Genomic DNA, 13637 nt, shown 5'->3' on the forward strand with positions numbered 1-13637 from the left:
AAAAAAAAAAAAAACCCCGACCTCTCTCTGAAAAACATCCATGTGCACTCGTCTTGACGGGAGAAGAGGCATACACTAGATTTATGCATCAAGGCGTGCAGTTTTGGTTTCAGATTGATGTTAATTGTAATGACGAAGCAGACAGCGGCGCGAGAAATAAGTGTCTCCCGGCTTCATTCTCAAATTTGAGAAGAACAAAAAAGTTGAATGTTTTGAGATAAAATAAATAATTCTTTCAAAAAAAGATAAAATAAATAATTTCCGCACGAAAATCATCAAAAATTTATTCGACATTATTATTATTTCTTCTTGATATTTTCTATTTTTTCCCTTTCTCTTCATAATTTTCTCTTATTTGTTGCCCCTACTGAAATTAAGCTTGGCTACGTCCTCCCGTGCCCCTTGGCTCATGACCAAGAGCGCTCAAGCGATAGGGTTTCCCTGCCTCGTGTCGGTGTTATCGTTGGTCTGCCTCATCTTCTGTGGCCTTAAGGCTATGGAGGCGCGGTGGATTCCGGCTCGTCCTTCCTGACAGTAGGACTTCATTTTTGGGTGCTTTTTTTTTAGTTTTGTTAGGATTTATGTCCCGCTCAGAAAGGCAAGGCGGTGGGGGTTCCCTGAAGACGGGATAGGATTCTTCCTGCCTAGCCCATGCCCGGATCGTGTTTCTAGTGTGTAAGACGTGTCTCTAGCGAATCTCGCGGGATTAGACCGGCGTTTGTCTTCGATAGGTCCACTTGGATTCGGTCTTCGTTTGCCTGCATTGGTGTGTCTACATTTTGGATCTTTTCAATCAATTTATGCCTCTCTTCATCGGTAACTGTTTTCTGGTGTGCTGGTCTTGTTGGACTTTAGCACAACGACTGCTCTACTATCTACTAAATAAGGTTTGTCCGGCTACAATGAAGGAGGGAAGATATGCGATAAAGATAGTAGCCCATAGCTCATTTATCAATTGTCTTTTAAAACTTATCAGGGTTTAACAATATTGAAGAAGTAGTATTGTTGTTGTCCATTATGACAGATACTCATTGTTCTTGCCTCCCAATCTAAATTGATTGGACTGTGACGATATAGCCAATCATAACTTAGTATAACATCATTGCAGGCGATGATGAAGACACGTCTCGACTCGCTTCAATGTTTCTGGTTGTTATTAGATGGTCTACGGATCTGGATGTAATTGTTGTTAACTATGATGTTCTTTGTACTGTCTTGACAGTTAAAGAATAGATTGAAGTTTTTTCTAAAAATGAAAATGCAGGATAATTGAGTGTCGTATTGTAAGTTAGGTAATTATTGTTTTTTTAAATAGTACATGCACAAGCGTTCATATACACGAGCATACACTCACCCCTCGAAGATCCTGAAATAAATCTAGAAATAAATGCGAACACCAGAACTTGAACCCTGATGGGCTGAGGATAGCACAGTCCCTCTAACCATTCAATCACAGATTGGTTCGCATTAGGTAATCATTGTTACTAGGTGATATACGAATCTGGATGTAATCATTGTTATTTCTAGTGTTTTTTTACTATCTCGACAGTTAAGTCCTATTCGGAGTCTGTCCACTCCGCCGCTCCACTCCAGGAGCGGCGGAGCTGTAGTTAAACAGCACGGAGCTGCAGTCCCTTCACTCCGCAGCTTCTCGCATTTTTAGGAGTGATGGGTTGCCGAACACTGCCTTAATGAATAGATTCAATTTAAAAAAAAACGCATGATAATTTAGTGCCCGTACTGAGAGTTTGGTAATAATCAAAGAACTTTCGTGATTATTCTCTGCGCAAAGCGCAGGTGGAAACGTGCCGGTGACGGTGCAACGTGCCGAAAGGCCCGAGTCGAGATCATTTTTCTCTCAATCTTTTATGGGACGTCCTTTTCCTTTTGCACCGGCCAAGAGAAAATGATTAGCGCCCACCCTGGACCACCACCGCCGCCGAGACAAGGCGTCCAGTTCACGCCGGGCCACGCGACAGTTCTATGCTCTGACTTGTTATCAGTCTCCTCCTGTTCTTAGGTAGATTTAGTGCTTGTTCGAAACACAGCCGAGGTCTCGGCGACTCATGAGGAACAACATTTGTTTTTCATAAAAACATATGCGCGCGGTCTACATGAACCTCAAACACCGGTGAACTCAATGTCGACGACGAGGTGGCTATGCGTGCGAGGCCGCAAAATAAGACCTTGTTAGAGTGGTTATTGTGGTGTGGCGGTGTTGTCGGTGATGACACAACAACGACGATGGCAAAGCTATGGAAGGAGACCTGCCCGAGGATCAATGTTATGATGAAGTTGGTCCAGGAAAGGTTTTGTTAGATGTTTGCATATATCAGTATCAGGATTCGTAATTACTAACCGGACCTGCCGCCCGTAAAAGTTTTGTTAGATGAATGCTCGCCCATAAGACACTAGACGTCATAGGCGACAATGACGTCGCACATATGGAGGCGCCAACGAAGGTAGAGCTAGATTCAAGAGACGAGACAAAGAAAATGGGACAGAAGAAATGCGCTGCATCGAAAAAGGTACGGTTAGATTGTGGAGACAAAAGAAAGAACATGAGAAAGAAGAAAGGAAATGAGAGGATCCAACGGTTACAAAAAGTCAGGATCGGGGCAGGACCCAGGCAAGCCCCAATCCAAACACTAGCTAGCTACAATATTAAACAATGCAAAAATGCTACAGTGAAAGAAGAAAACCAGCCTCACAACCTAGGCATCGCCCGGGCAGCCTGAGGCTTGTCTCCGCCGTTGGGTGCACGAGTTGATCACGCGAACACAGAAATGCTCATTTAGGGAGTAGAAATAGAAGCAAACCATAAAAAGACCAGTGTGAAAATGTTTATTAGAGGGTTTAATCAGACAATTGATACAATAGCTGTTAGAGGGTCTAACTATATGCGCAACCATTAGATCTAAGCTCCGGAATTACAATAAATATTATAGGATATAAGCATCGCAAAAAATATTATGGGATAAGTTTAGATAAAGATATCTCACCTTTTCTTTTCTTATCTCGCTATAGATATGGAGTAGTATATCATAAATTTGGGATAATCACTTTGGACGGCTTCTTGTAAACACAACACAGGACATCCTTAGCCGTCGCTGTACTCGCCGGGGCCAGGGAACGGACCATTTCCCTGAACCTCTCCTTTTCAGCCGCCCCCTTTCGGTGGCACTCCAGCCGGTAGATCACCACCATTCGCCAATGGGGAAACCGACCGGGGAAGAGAGGAAAGAAAGAAGCCACCGGCCGCAGCAGCCGCCGCCGTCGCGGGGTGGCCGTAGCGGTGCTGACTTTTCCCACCAAAGAGGGGGACTTGAACCAGCTCACGCCCCGCGACCGCCACCCCACTCCGACCCCTCGCCCCGCCTCCACCACCTTGGTTGTATATTCCTTTCCCCCTTCCTTCCTCTGCTCTCTTTCCCTCCTGCTGTCGCATCGCTTGCTTCTCCTCCCTTTCCAGTTGTAGTGTACTACTCTCGCGTGCGCATTCCAGCAACAACAACTCCAGCTCGCGGGATCTTGCTGGCTGCCGGTGTATTATTTGGTTGGTTTGATCCCGTGCTCGCATGAGCGGAGATTCGCCGGCGCCGGCGATCGAGCTGAGCTGAGTTCGTCGTCCGTGGACTGAATCTGTCAACATGGTCAGCTTGCTTTCTTGCTCGATTCCAGCCAGCTTCTTTCACGCCCGTGATTGATGGTTGGTTGCTTTTGGTCGAGCTGACATGTTTCTTGTTTCTTGGGTCGACGACAGGGGACTCCGGTCAACATCATCGTCGGCTCGCAGGTCTGGCTGGAGGATCCCGACGAGGCCTGGGTCGACGGCGAGGTCACCGGGATCAAGGGCGCCGACGTCACCGTCGCCACCACCAATGGCAAAACGGTCAGTCACTCCGCAGTCCCCTGCTCTCTGCCTCATCGCTGCTCTTTACCACCAGTATTCTACCAAGGATGCAGATTTCAGATCAAGCTCTACTTCGTCTTAGCAATTAATCGAGCAGTGCCTACCAACTGTTCGTCGAATTGCTTGGATGGAACTGCCACCGCGAGTTACTGTTACTTTCAATCGCCAATTCGATGCAAGTTGCTTACGACATGAGCTTCTGAATCATCCATGGGTTCAGGTTGTGGCCAGCCTCGCGAGCATATACCCCAAAGACACGGAAGCGCCCCCAGCAGGAGTGGACGACATGACGAAGCTCGCTTACCTCCATGAACCGGGAGTCCTGCATAACCTTGCCTGCCGGTACAGCCTTAACGAGATATACGTGAGTAATCCAGGGTTGTCCATCTTGATGTTCTCTCCCAGTCAGAAACCATTTCAGCTGATTGTCTGACACTGGTAACTATTCTGACGACAGACGTACACCGGGAACATCTTGATTGCAGTCAATCCTTTCCAGAGGCTGCCCCATCTCTACGACGTGCACATGATGGAGCAGTACAAAGGCGCCACCTTCGGGGAGCTCAGCCCCCATCTTTTCGCGATTGCAGATTCTTGCTACAGGTGTGTGCGATTGCAGTCTGTGGGCATTGGACAGTCAGCCAGTTCACTGTATTGTGTGGCTGATGTTCATCGCGGTTTTGTTGCTGAATATAATTTTCAGGGCAATGATCAATGAGCATGGAAGCCAGTCAATATTGGTGAGCGGTGAGAGTGGTGCTGGTAAGACAGAGACGACAAAGATGCTCATGAGGTACCTTGCGTTCATGGGAGGAAGGTCTGGAACCGAGGGACGAACCGTTGAGCAGCAAGTTCTAGAGGTTGGAAAACACAACATTTTTGTTCATCTTCTTTCTCACTCTTTCCTTCTAGAATGATGTCCCACTAACTCTCTCGATTCTTCTACAACACATTCAGTCTAACCCAGTACTGGAAGCATTTGGTAATGCGAAGACGGTGAAGAATAACAACTCAAGGTGGATTCTTGAATTAGCAACTACAACTATGCTTTGGCAGCAAATGTTTTTTAAGTTTTATACTTAACATGCCGATCTTTTTCAGTCGATTTGGTAAGTTTGTTGAAATCCAATTTGACAAATACGGGAAGATATCTGGTGCGGCCGTTCGCACATACCTCCTTGAACGATCACGAGTATGCCAGGTCTCTGATCCTGAACGGAACTACCATTGCTTTTACATGCTATGCTCTGCACCACCGGAGGTAATTCTTAACAAGAAGTACCTATATAGTGCTTACCATATCTGCATGGTCCAAAAGACTTCTTCTTGATGTTTAACTAATTACAGGACGTAAAAAGGTTTAAGGTGGGAGACCCGCGATCATTTCATTACCTGAACCAAACAAGCTGCTATGAAGTAGCTAATGTGGATGACGCAAGAGAATACCTAGAAACAAGAAATGCAATGGATATAGTTGGAATTTCTCAAGAAGAACAGGTATTTGAAACTATAACGAGACTTGAAAGAAATAGTAACGATATTGCTGGGCTAAAAAAAACTAATTAATCTCTTTCACTGCTCAAGGATGCAATCTTCAGAGTAGTAGCGGCAATCCTTCATCTAGGAAACATTAATTTCTCCAAAGGGAAAGAAATTGATTCATCACGGTTGAGGGATGAGAAATCAATCAATCACCTGAAAACAGTGGCAGAACTGCTAATGTATGTCTAATTTCTTTCAGTGATTTATGTTTGGTGATCTGCAGTTTTATGGTATTACTCAAGTACATATTGTATCTTAGGTGTGATGAGAAGTTGCTTGAAGACTCTCTTTGTCAGCGTGTTATTGTAACACCTGATGGAAATATCACAAAACCCCTCGATCCAGATTCTGCTCTACAGAGTCGTGATGCCTTGGCAAAGACGGTGTATTCACGACTATTCGACTGGTAAGCGTGAATTCTTATATTCATTAATGCATCAAACAAGCAAAAAATATCAAGTGTTACTTCTTATCAGTATTACCAGATTGCCAGATATGTGTACAGACCAAAATATATTGTTATGAATGTAGTAAAATGCTAATAAAACTAGTGGAGATCGCCCATTGCGCATATGACGAAATCGTCCAGTGGGGCATGGCTTTCTGCCTGGGATCCCCGAGCGTTGTGCTTATTCAGGAGTAGTTGAGCGTTATCTACATAGGGTTTTGGCATGTTCATGCCCACCTGTTTGTTCATACATCTAATTTCTTCTTACTGAAAAGGCAGCGCTCCTACCAGTTCCTTTTTTTTTGTAAAAACTAATAAATTTAGCACTTTATACTTTTATCTTTCATCTCTAATGTATGCCATTTAACCAGAAAGGTTTTTCTTATCTGGGTTAACAGGATTGTGGATAAGATCAATAACTCGATTGGTCAAGATCCTGATGCAATAAGTATAATAGGAGTGCTGGATATATATGGATTTGAGAGTTTCAAGGTCAACAGGTTTGCCATTAGTACCTTCGTTACACTACAAAAGTGCAAGTATGATATTAGTTCAGTTTCTAAACATGACTAACTTTCTGCTCATATGACAGTTTTGAGCAACTGTGCATCAACATGACAAATGAGAAATTGCAGCAGCACTTCAATCAGGTTAGCTAAGACCTATAGGTGCTAAGAGAAAATGATTTTGAAATGTATATTTAATATCTACATAAATATGTGTATTCCTTCGGCAGCACGTATTCAAGATGGAGCAAGAAGAGTATACAAGGGATGAAATAGACTGGAGCTATGTGGAATTTGTGGATAATCAGGATGTGCTGGACCTGATTGAGAAGGTAATGCCTCTGAATATCATAAGTTATATGTGAACTTTAACAGATGAATCAAGTATTTACTTATCAAACATTTAAATATTTCGTACAGAAACCTGGAGGAATAATTGCCCTCCTGGATGAGGCATGGTATGTGATGTTTTGACCCAAAAATGAAGTTTCTTTTGACTGTCATTCCAGATTTAGTTTTATGTCCACGATGACACTTGCAACAATGAAAGTTTTCTGTAGTATATTTCATTTAAAAAAATACACAGGATACTTTTTCTTGCATGCAAACTGAAGGCAAATGCAAGTATTTGACATGCTTATGGATGATGCAGCATGTTTCCGAAGTCCACTCACGAGACATTTGCACAAAAGATGTATCAAACATACAAATCACATAAGCGCTTTAGCAAGCCCAAACTTGCCAGGACTGCCTTCACAATCAATCACTACGCAGGAGATGTAAGCATTAGTCCGGTGATAGTATGATAATTTGATATATAATCAGTAAGGAATTTTAATAAACTATTCTACTTGACAGGTCACATACCAAGCCGATTATTTTCTTGACAAGAACAAAGATTATGTGGTCGCTGAACATCAAGCTCTACTAAATTCGTCAAGGTGCTCTTTTGTTGCAAATCTCTTTCCTCCATTACCAGAGGAAAGTTCTAAACAGTCCAAATTCTCTTCCATCGGTACTCGCTTTAAGGTGTGTCATATTGGAGCTAAATCTCTTTTTTAGCCTTGAAATACTCATTAACATGTATTCCATAATATGTGTAGCAACAACTCCAAGCCCTGATGGAAACATTGAGTACGACAGAACCACACTACATTAGATGTGTGAAGCCTAATACTGTACTGAAACCTGGCATCTTCGAGAACGACAATGTCTTGAATCAATTGAGATGTGGGGTATGTATTTTCTTTTTCATGTTTTGTGCTCCATTGAATTTGATTGAAATTTCATCGCGTTCATGGCTCATGGTGCAGGGTGTTTTGGAAGCAATCCGGATCAGTTGTGCTGGCTATCCGACGAAGAGAACATTTGATGAGTTCATTGATCGATTCGGAGTGCTTGCACCAGAGCTTGTGGACAGGTATGGATGCTCAAGTTATGCGAACTGATAAGGAGATGAAACTCAAGTAAAATATATCAATTTAGATATGCCCTTGTTCTGTAACTATTTTGCAGTTCTGATGAGAAGACAGCTTGCGCAGCAATATGTGATAAAATGGGATTGAAGGGATACCAGGTAACCTACAGTGAAAATGGGAAGTTGTGAAACATAAAAACTGTATCTATCATATATGACAGTTGAAACTGACTGTGCATACCCTTTCCTTTATCAGATAGGAAAAACAAAGGTATTCCTAAGAGCTGGCCAGATGGCAGAGCTGGATGCCAGAAGAGCAGAAGTATTGGCCAATGCTGTGCGACTTATCCAGAGGCGTATAAGAACGCATCTTATGCGAAAGGAATTCGTCAGCTTAAAAAAGGCTTCCATTCAAACTCAAAAGTTCTGGAGAGGTATTTCTTCACTCCTTCGTGTTCGGTACTTCATGCCTTGGATAGAAGTACTTCTTACTTAGTTCTCACTTGAACTGACATACAATCTAATGAAATGGCACAGCACGACTAGCTAGAAAGCTTTTTGAGCACATGAGAAGAGTCGCTGCTGCAATTACAATACAGAAGCACACCCGTACTCATTCTGCCTGGAAAGCTTACCTACAAATATACAGATCATCAATAACAATACAGACAGGATTACGTGCAATGGCTGCTCGTAAGGAGCACAGGTTCAGAAGAGAGACCAAAGCGACCATCATCATCCAGGTTTGTATTATTATGTGAACCAAGGTACAGAGGTAATTTAATAATCAACCGAAACTTAACTACTTTGTGGATCCAGACTCGATGGCGCCAACACAAAGCCTATGTTGCTTACAAACTGCAAAAAAGAGCTTCTCTAATTCTCCAGTGCTCGTGGAGGGGACGTGTTGCAAGGAAGGAACTTCGGAAGCTCAAAATGGTATGTCCAATTTCAGATTGGGAAGTCGTAATTCATTCATGTGTATTTTAATGCATTTTAAACTAAAGTATAAGCATGTAACAGGAAGCAAGAGATAATGGTGCACTTAAAGAAGCCAAAGACAAGCTGGAAAAGAGAGTTGAGGAACTCACATGGAGATTAGATGTTGAGAAGCATTTGAGGGTAACTCACTTAGATCAACATAGTAGTTGCTGTACAGTTTAATATGTTGCTTGGACACCAATGAGTTTGCTAAATTATGCATGTTGGCAGGTTGACCTTGAGGTAGCCAAGGGACAAGAAATTACAAAGTTACAATCTGCGTTGCAAGAAATGCAAGAAAAGCTTGAGGAAGCCCATGCAGCAATTATAAATGAGAAAGAAGCTGCAAAGTTAGCAATTGAACAGGCACCACCTAAGATAGTAGAGGTGCCAGTGGTGGATAACGCAAAAGTTGAGTTGTTGACAAGTCAAAACGAGGAACTTGAGGTATGAATACCCAATAGGTTCCACAGCTGTACTCAAAAGGAAGATTCACCATTTTATTCTACAGTGAAATTCTCACGTCCCTTTTTTTATCCAGACTGAGCTCGGTACGTTTAGAACGAAGGCTGAAGATCTTGAGAAGAAGCTTTTTGAGATTCAAAAACAGTCTGACGAATTGTCACGTGAGACACAAGAACGGGACTCCAAAATTAATCAACTTCAAGACATGATCGCTAGGTACTAATGAGCTCATAGCTTTGGAGTTTGGAAAAAGTCGACTTGTAAAGAATACATATCATATCCACTCACTGACTTTTGATATATGGTTCAGGCTTGAAACAAATTTATCCAACATGGAATCTGAAAACCACGTTCTACGCCAACAATCGTTGCTTGCGTCAGCAGATGATGATAATAAGACAAAACAAATAGAGAGGTAAAAATTTACAATATTTATACCTCGTATTTCCATTCTTAACCACTTGCCTGCATGGAAGTATTATAACTTAATACAATTAATGATTTGTCTAGTCTGGAAAGCAAGATTGCCATCTTGGAGTCAGAGAATCAGTTGCTCCGCAGCAATCCTGCACCAGCTGTTCAAGCAGTAGTCACTCCTGAAGTGATTGAGCCAGCTGTTGTGAAGGTACAATTCCAGTAATGAAAATTCAATAAGATATTTTTTTGGCTTTTACAACTATATTTCAGAAGTACAAAGTTTCACTAACATTTGTGTTAAAATCTTATCAGGTTCTTGAGAATGGACACCAGCATGGAGAACCTAAAATGGTTAGTATATGTACTGTAACTCAGTGATACCCAACAAACATACTGTAAGATAGAAAGAAACAATACTCAAGTAGGTCATCGGATTAATGTTCACATATGCTTTGCTTGCAGGAGGAGGTGGTTGTTCCCCCAGTAAAGAATTTAAGCAAACAACAGTCGCTGACGGACCGACAGCAAGTAAGTTTGTCCTTTGAACTTTTTAATTTCACTGTGGGAACAAGTTTCATGTATTTAATTAACATATATTGTGCATTTAAAAAAAACAATTATTCTACCTTCACTCTTTCACAGGAAAATCATGATGTCCTTATCAAAAGCCTGGCTGAAGACAGGAGATATGACAACAGAAGACCAGCTGCAGCATGTATTGTCTACAAATCACTTCTTCACTGGCACTCATTTGAAGCAGAAAAGACAAACATATTTGACCGTATCATCCATACAATTAGGTCATATGTTGAGGTTGTTATTCCCATCAATAACTATACAGATTTTCCTATGCAATAGCATAAGAAAGTTGGTAAGCAAATTGTCGAGAAACTCATTGGCTGAATACATGTACAGAATGCTGAAACTTCTGGAGAACTAGCTTATTGGCTGTCGACAACATCAACCCTCCTCTACCTTTTACAAAATACACTTAAAGCTAGCAGTTCATCTACTAAAGTACCAAATCGCAGCAGGACCGCAACAGGCAACCTATTCAATAGAATGGTGCAGGTAAGTTTTTCATCCAGACTTTTGCTCTGCATAAGCAGATGTTCTTGGTTGAGATCTCAAATGCATTTGGTACCAATTATCTGTGATCACATCATAAAATATGAGCTTACGTCTTGGAGTTCTGTCTGGTGGGCATCAGGACGTGGCTCCTGGTGCTCATTCTTTTTCGTTTCTTTTTTTGTATTGAACTGCTACTGCCTACTGCCATGTCTTACCGGTTTCATGCTATGTAATTTGGAGCAAAAATCTCTATATTTGGGGGAAAATGAGCTTACATATGCCAAAAACTGCACTTTCAGAATGCTCGATCATCATCGTCAGGATTAGGTATTTCAAACGGATACAGTGGACTGGTAGGAAGAGCTGACACTACATCAATGATAGAGGCTAAGTATCCAGCTGTACGTTTCAAGCAACAGTTAACAGCATATGTCGAGAAGATATATGGCATGATGAGAGATAGCCTGAAAAGGGAAATAAGTGCAATATTGACTCTCTGCATACAGGTACCTCAAGGCTCAGGCATCTTCATGCCTAATCTTTGTATAATGTGATACAACTTCTCTAACATGTGCCAATATTCATAGGCTCCAAGAGCTGGTCGTGTAAGAGCATCTCGAGGATCATTGAAAAGTATACACTCTAGTGCACTATCAAGGCAAGCATCAAGTGTGCATTGGCAGAACATTGTCAAGTGCCTGAATCATACACTGGAAACGATGAACAATAATTATGTGAGTACAGCTTTGTTTTGAGTTGTAGCTTCGTTTTCAGTTGTCTTCCTGTCAGGAAATACATTACAATTTCTATGCTGAAGATTTTTCCTTTTTCAACTTTGATTTGTAGGTACCTCCAATGATAATTAGGAAAACATTCAGTCAAGTATTTGCATTTATGAACGTTCAACTCTTCAACAGGTACTGCTAGTCTTGTACAAATTACCTCAGATTAACTCTGCTTGACTACACACTGTCATTTGAGACATCATTTGTATACGCTTCACAAAATGTTTTGATTCTGAACTATAGCAAAAAATATTTTCTTCATTCAGTTTGCTACTTCGGCGTGAATGCTGCTCCTTTAGCAATGGAGAATTCTTGAAGGCTGGTTTACAGGAACTGGAGCAATGGTGCTCTAGAACAACTGAAGAGGTGAAATAAAAAAGAGAATGTGTAATTTCAGCAAGGAACATACTAATCAGCAGAAAGCCACCAGACTAAAATGTATTTCTGTAATCCAGTATGCAGGAACATCTTGGGATGAACTGCAACACATAAGGCAGGCAGTTGGGTTCCTGGTATGCCTAAGTAGATGCTCTTATTGACCATTATAGATGTTCCATCTGTCTACGGCCAACCTACTAAATGAAATTACATTGCAGGTTTTGCATCAGAAATCGCACAAGACACTGGAGGAAATCACTGATGAGCTTTGCCCCGTAAGTCCTGAACAAGACAAAGTTATAGATGCTTGAAATTTTGGCAAACCCATCCAATATCAAATATTTGCATTTTGTTGGCAGGTTCTGAGCATCAGCCAAATATATCGCATCGGAACGATGTTCTGGGATGATAAATACGGTGCACAAGGTCTATCCCAAGAGGTAAGCGAGAGTCCTTGCTAGAATATACGTGCTTCCGTTTTCAAACAACATTAACATGATGTGATAGAAAACAAAGGTACAAAATTTTCTTTCCTGTTTCATGACAAGAATGGGCATGTTTTCAGGTAATTGGAAACATGAGAACAATGACGACAGATGACTCGATAACTACTCCGAACAGTTCTTTCTTACTAGATGACGACTCAAGGTATGTTCAGTACCGGCGCAAAGATGTAATCTGTGACGGGGCGCATAATTAATTAAAATCACAACAGTTGCCATCGATCTAACACCCACCCATATGGACGGCATTGCAGCATACCGATATCCTTGGATGATATAGCGCGACTGATGCTCGACATCAACCCGACTGACGTGGAGCCGCCACCACTACTGCGGCAGAACTCCCAGTTCCACTTTCTTCTGCAACAGCATACAGACTGATTACATTACGTATATAAAGGAAAATACGGACAGGTACCAGTTTTTGTGAAGTTCCTGGGCAGTGAATATTTTTTATTTATTTTTTAAATAGGAGTGCATAGTTTGGGGTTTGGTTTGTTTCGGTCTCCAGCTTGCAATTTTGGGTTGGGTCTTGTGGAAAGTATATTTTGAGAAAGGGAAATATAGAAGAGTTTGATAGCATTCTTTTGATTGGTATTGATAGTGTGAAAGAGGAAACATTGTAATTCTTTTGTGAAAGTACATATGTTGATTACCCCGACTGATGAATTCAATGACAACACTTTCTGATTGTAAGTTTCTCATTTTTAGCCAAGTGCATTTGGTAGTCTTCCTTATGATGTGGGTATTTCTGGGATCAACATTGTGAAAAATGTACACACCAGCAGTCTGCGAAACGGGTTTTCTTTTCTTTCTGAAATTTGTGTCCCCTGGTTTTATTCTCGATTGTCTCTCTCCGCGTTTCTGGATTAGGAGGAGACTCGTGTGTTGAGAGCTACTGGAGGGGCGAATGGAGGGGCTACCGCGCGCACCCAATCTGTCCACGCCGGGGATCGCCGGTGCGGTGGACGGTTTTGGGCGCTAGCGGAGGAGGACGACGCGGATGGAGAGGCGAACGATCCGCCATCACCGCCGTCGCCTACGCCGTCGGACCACGTTAATGACTGGTTCAATGCCGGCTATTCAGAGGAGGAGGTGGCGTCTGCGATCGATGATGTTCTACCTATCCATGATCCGGCCAGGTTGGGGATCGACGCGGGCGTGAAGATAGAGATGGTCCGCCGGAGAACCTCGTCGGCGGCGATCAAGCC

General features: G+C 42.2%; 1 protein-coding gene across 1 annotated transcript; it reads left to right on the forward strand.

The window, feature by feature from the left end:
• Positions 1-3299: 3299 nt before the first annotated feature.
• LOC119303126 (myosin-12-like) lies at positions 3300-13136 on the forward strand. Its single transcript, XM_037580214.1, has 40 exons — positions 3300-3653; positions 3764-3892; positions 4134-4277; positions 4371-4516; positions 4617-4773; positions 4871-4929; positions 5015-5174; positions 5261-5410; positions 5498-5634; positions 5715-5861; positions 6302-6403; positions 6496-6553; positions 6640-6741; positions 6830-6867; positions 7062-7188; positions 7268-7438; positions 7513-7644; positions 7723-7829; positions 7925-7985; positions 8083-8260; positions 8364-8569; positions 8646-8765; positions 8850-8948; positions 9039-9254; positions 9349-9488; positions 9583-9687; positions 9783-9897; positions 10002-10040; positions 10152-10217; positions 10332-10502; positions 10605-10760; positions 11060-11266; positions 11348-11494; positions 11607-11677; positions 11812-11911; positions 12001-12057; positions 12142-12198; positions 12283-12363; positions 12489-12571; positions 12681-13136. The coding sequence occupies exons 1-40, from the start codon at positions 3651-3653 to the stop codon at positions 12805-12807; spliced, it is 4671 nt and encodes a 1556-aa protein (XP_037436111.1). The 5' UTR covers positions 3300-3650; the 3' UTR covers positions 12808-13136.
• Positions 13137-13637: the final 501 nt, after the last annotated feature.

This window comes from Triticum dicoccoides, chromosome 5A (genome assembly GCF_002162155.2).
Source record: "Triticum dicoccoides isolate Atlit2015 ecotype Zavitan chromosome 5A, WEW_v2.0, whole genome shotgun sequence".
Lineage (NCBI taxonomy): Eukaryota > Viridiplantae > Streptophyta > Magnoliopsida > Poales > Poaceae > Triticum > Triticum dicoccoides.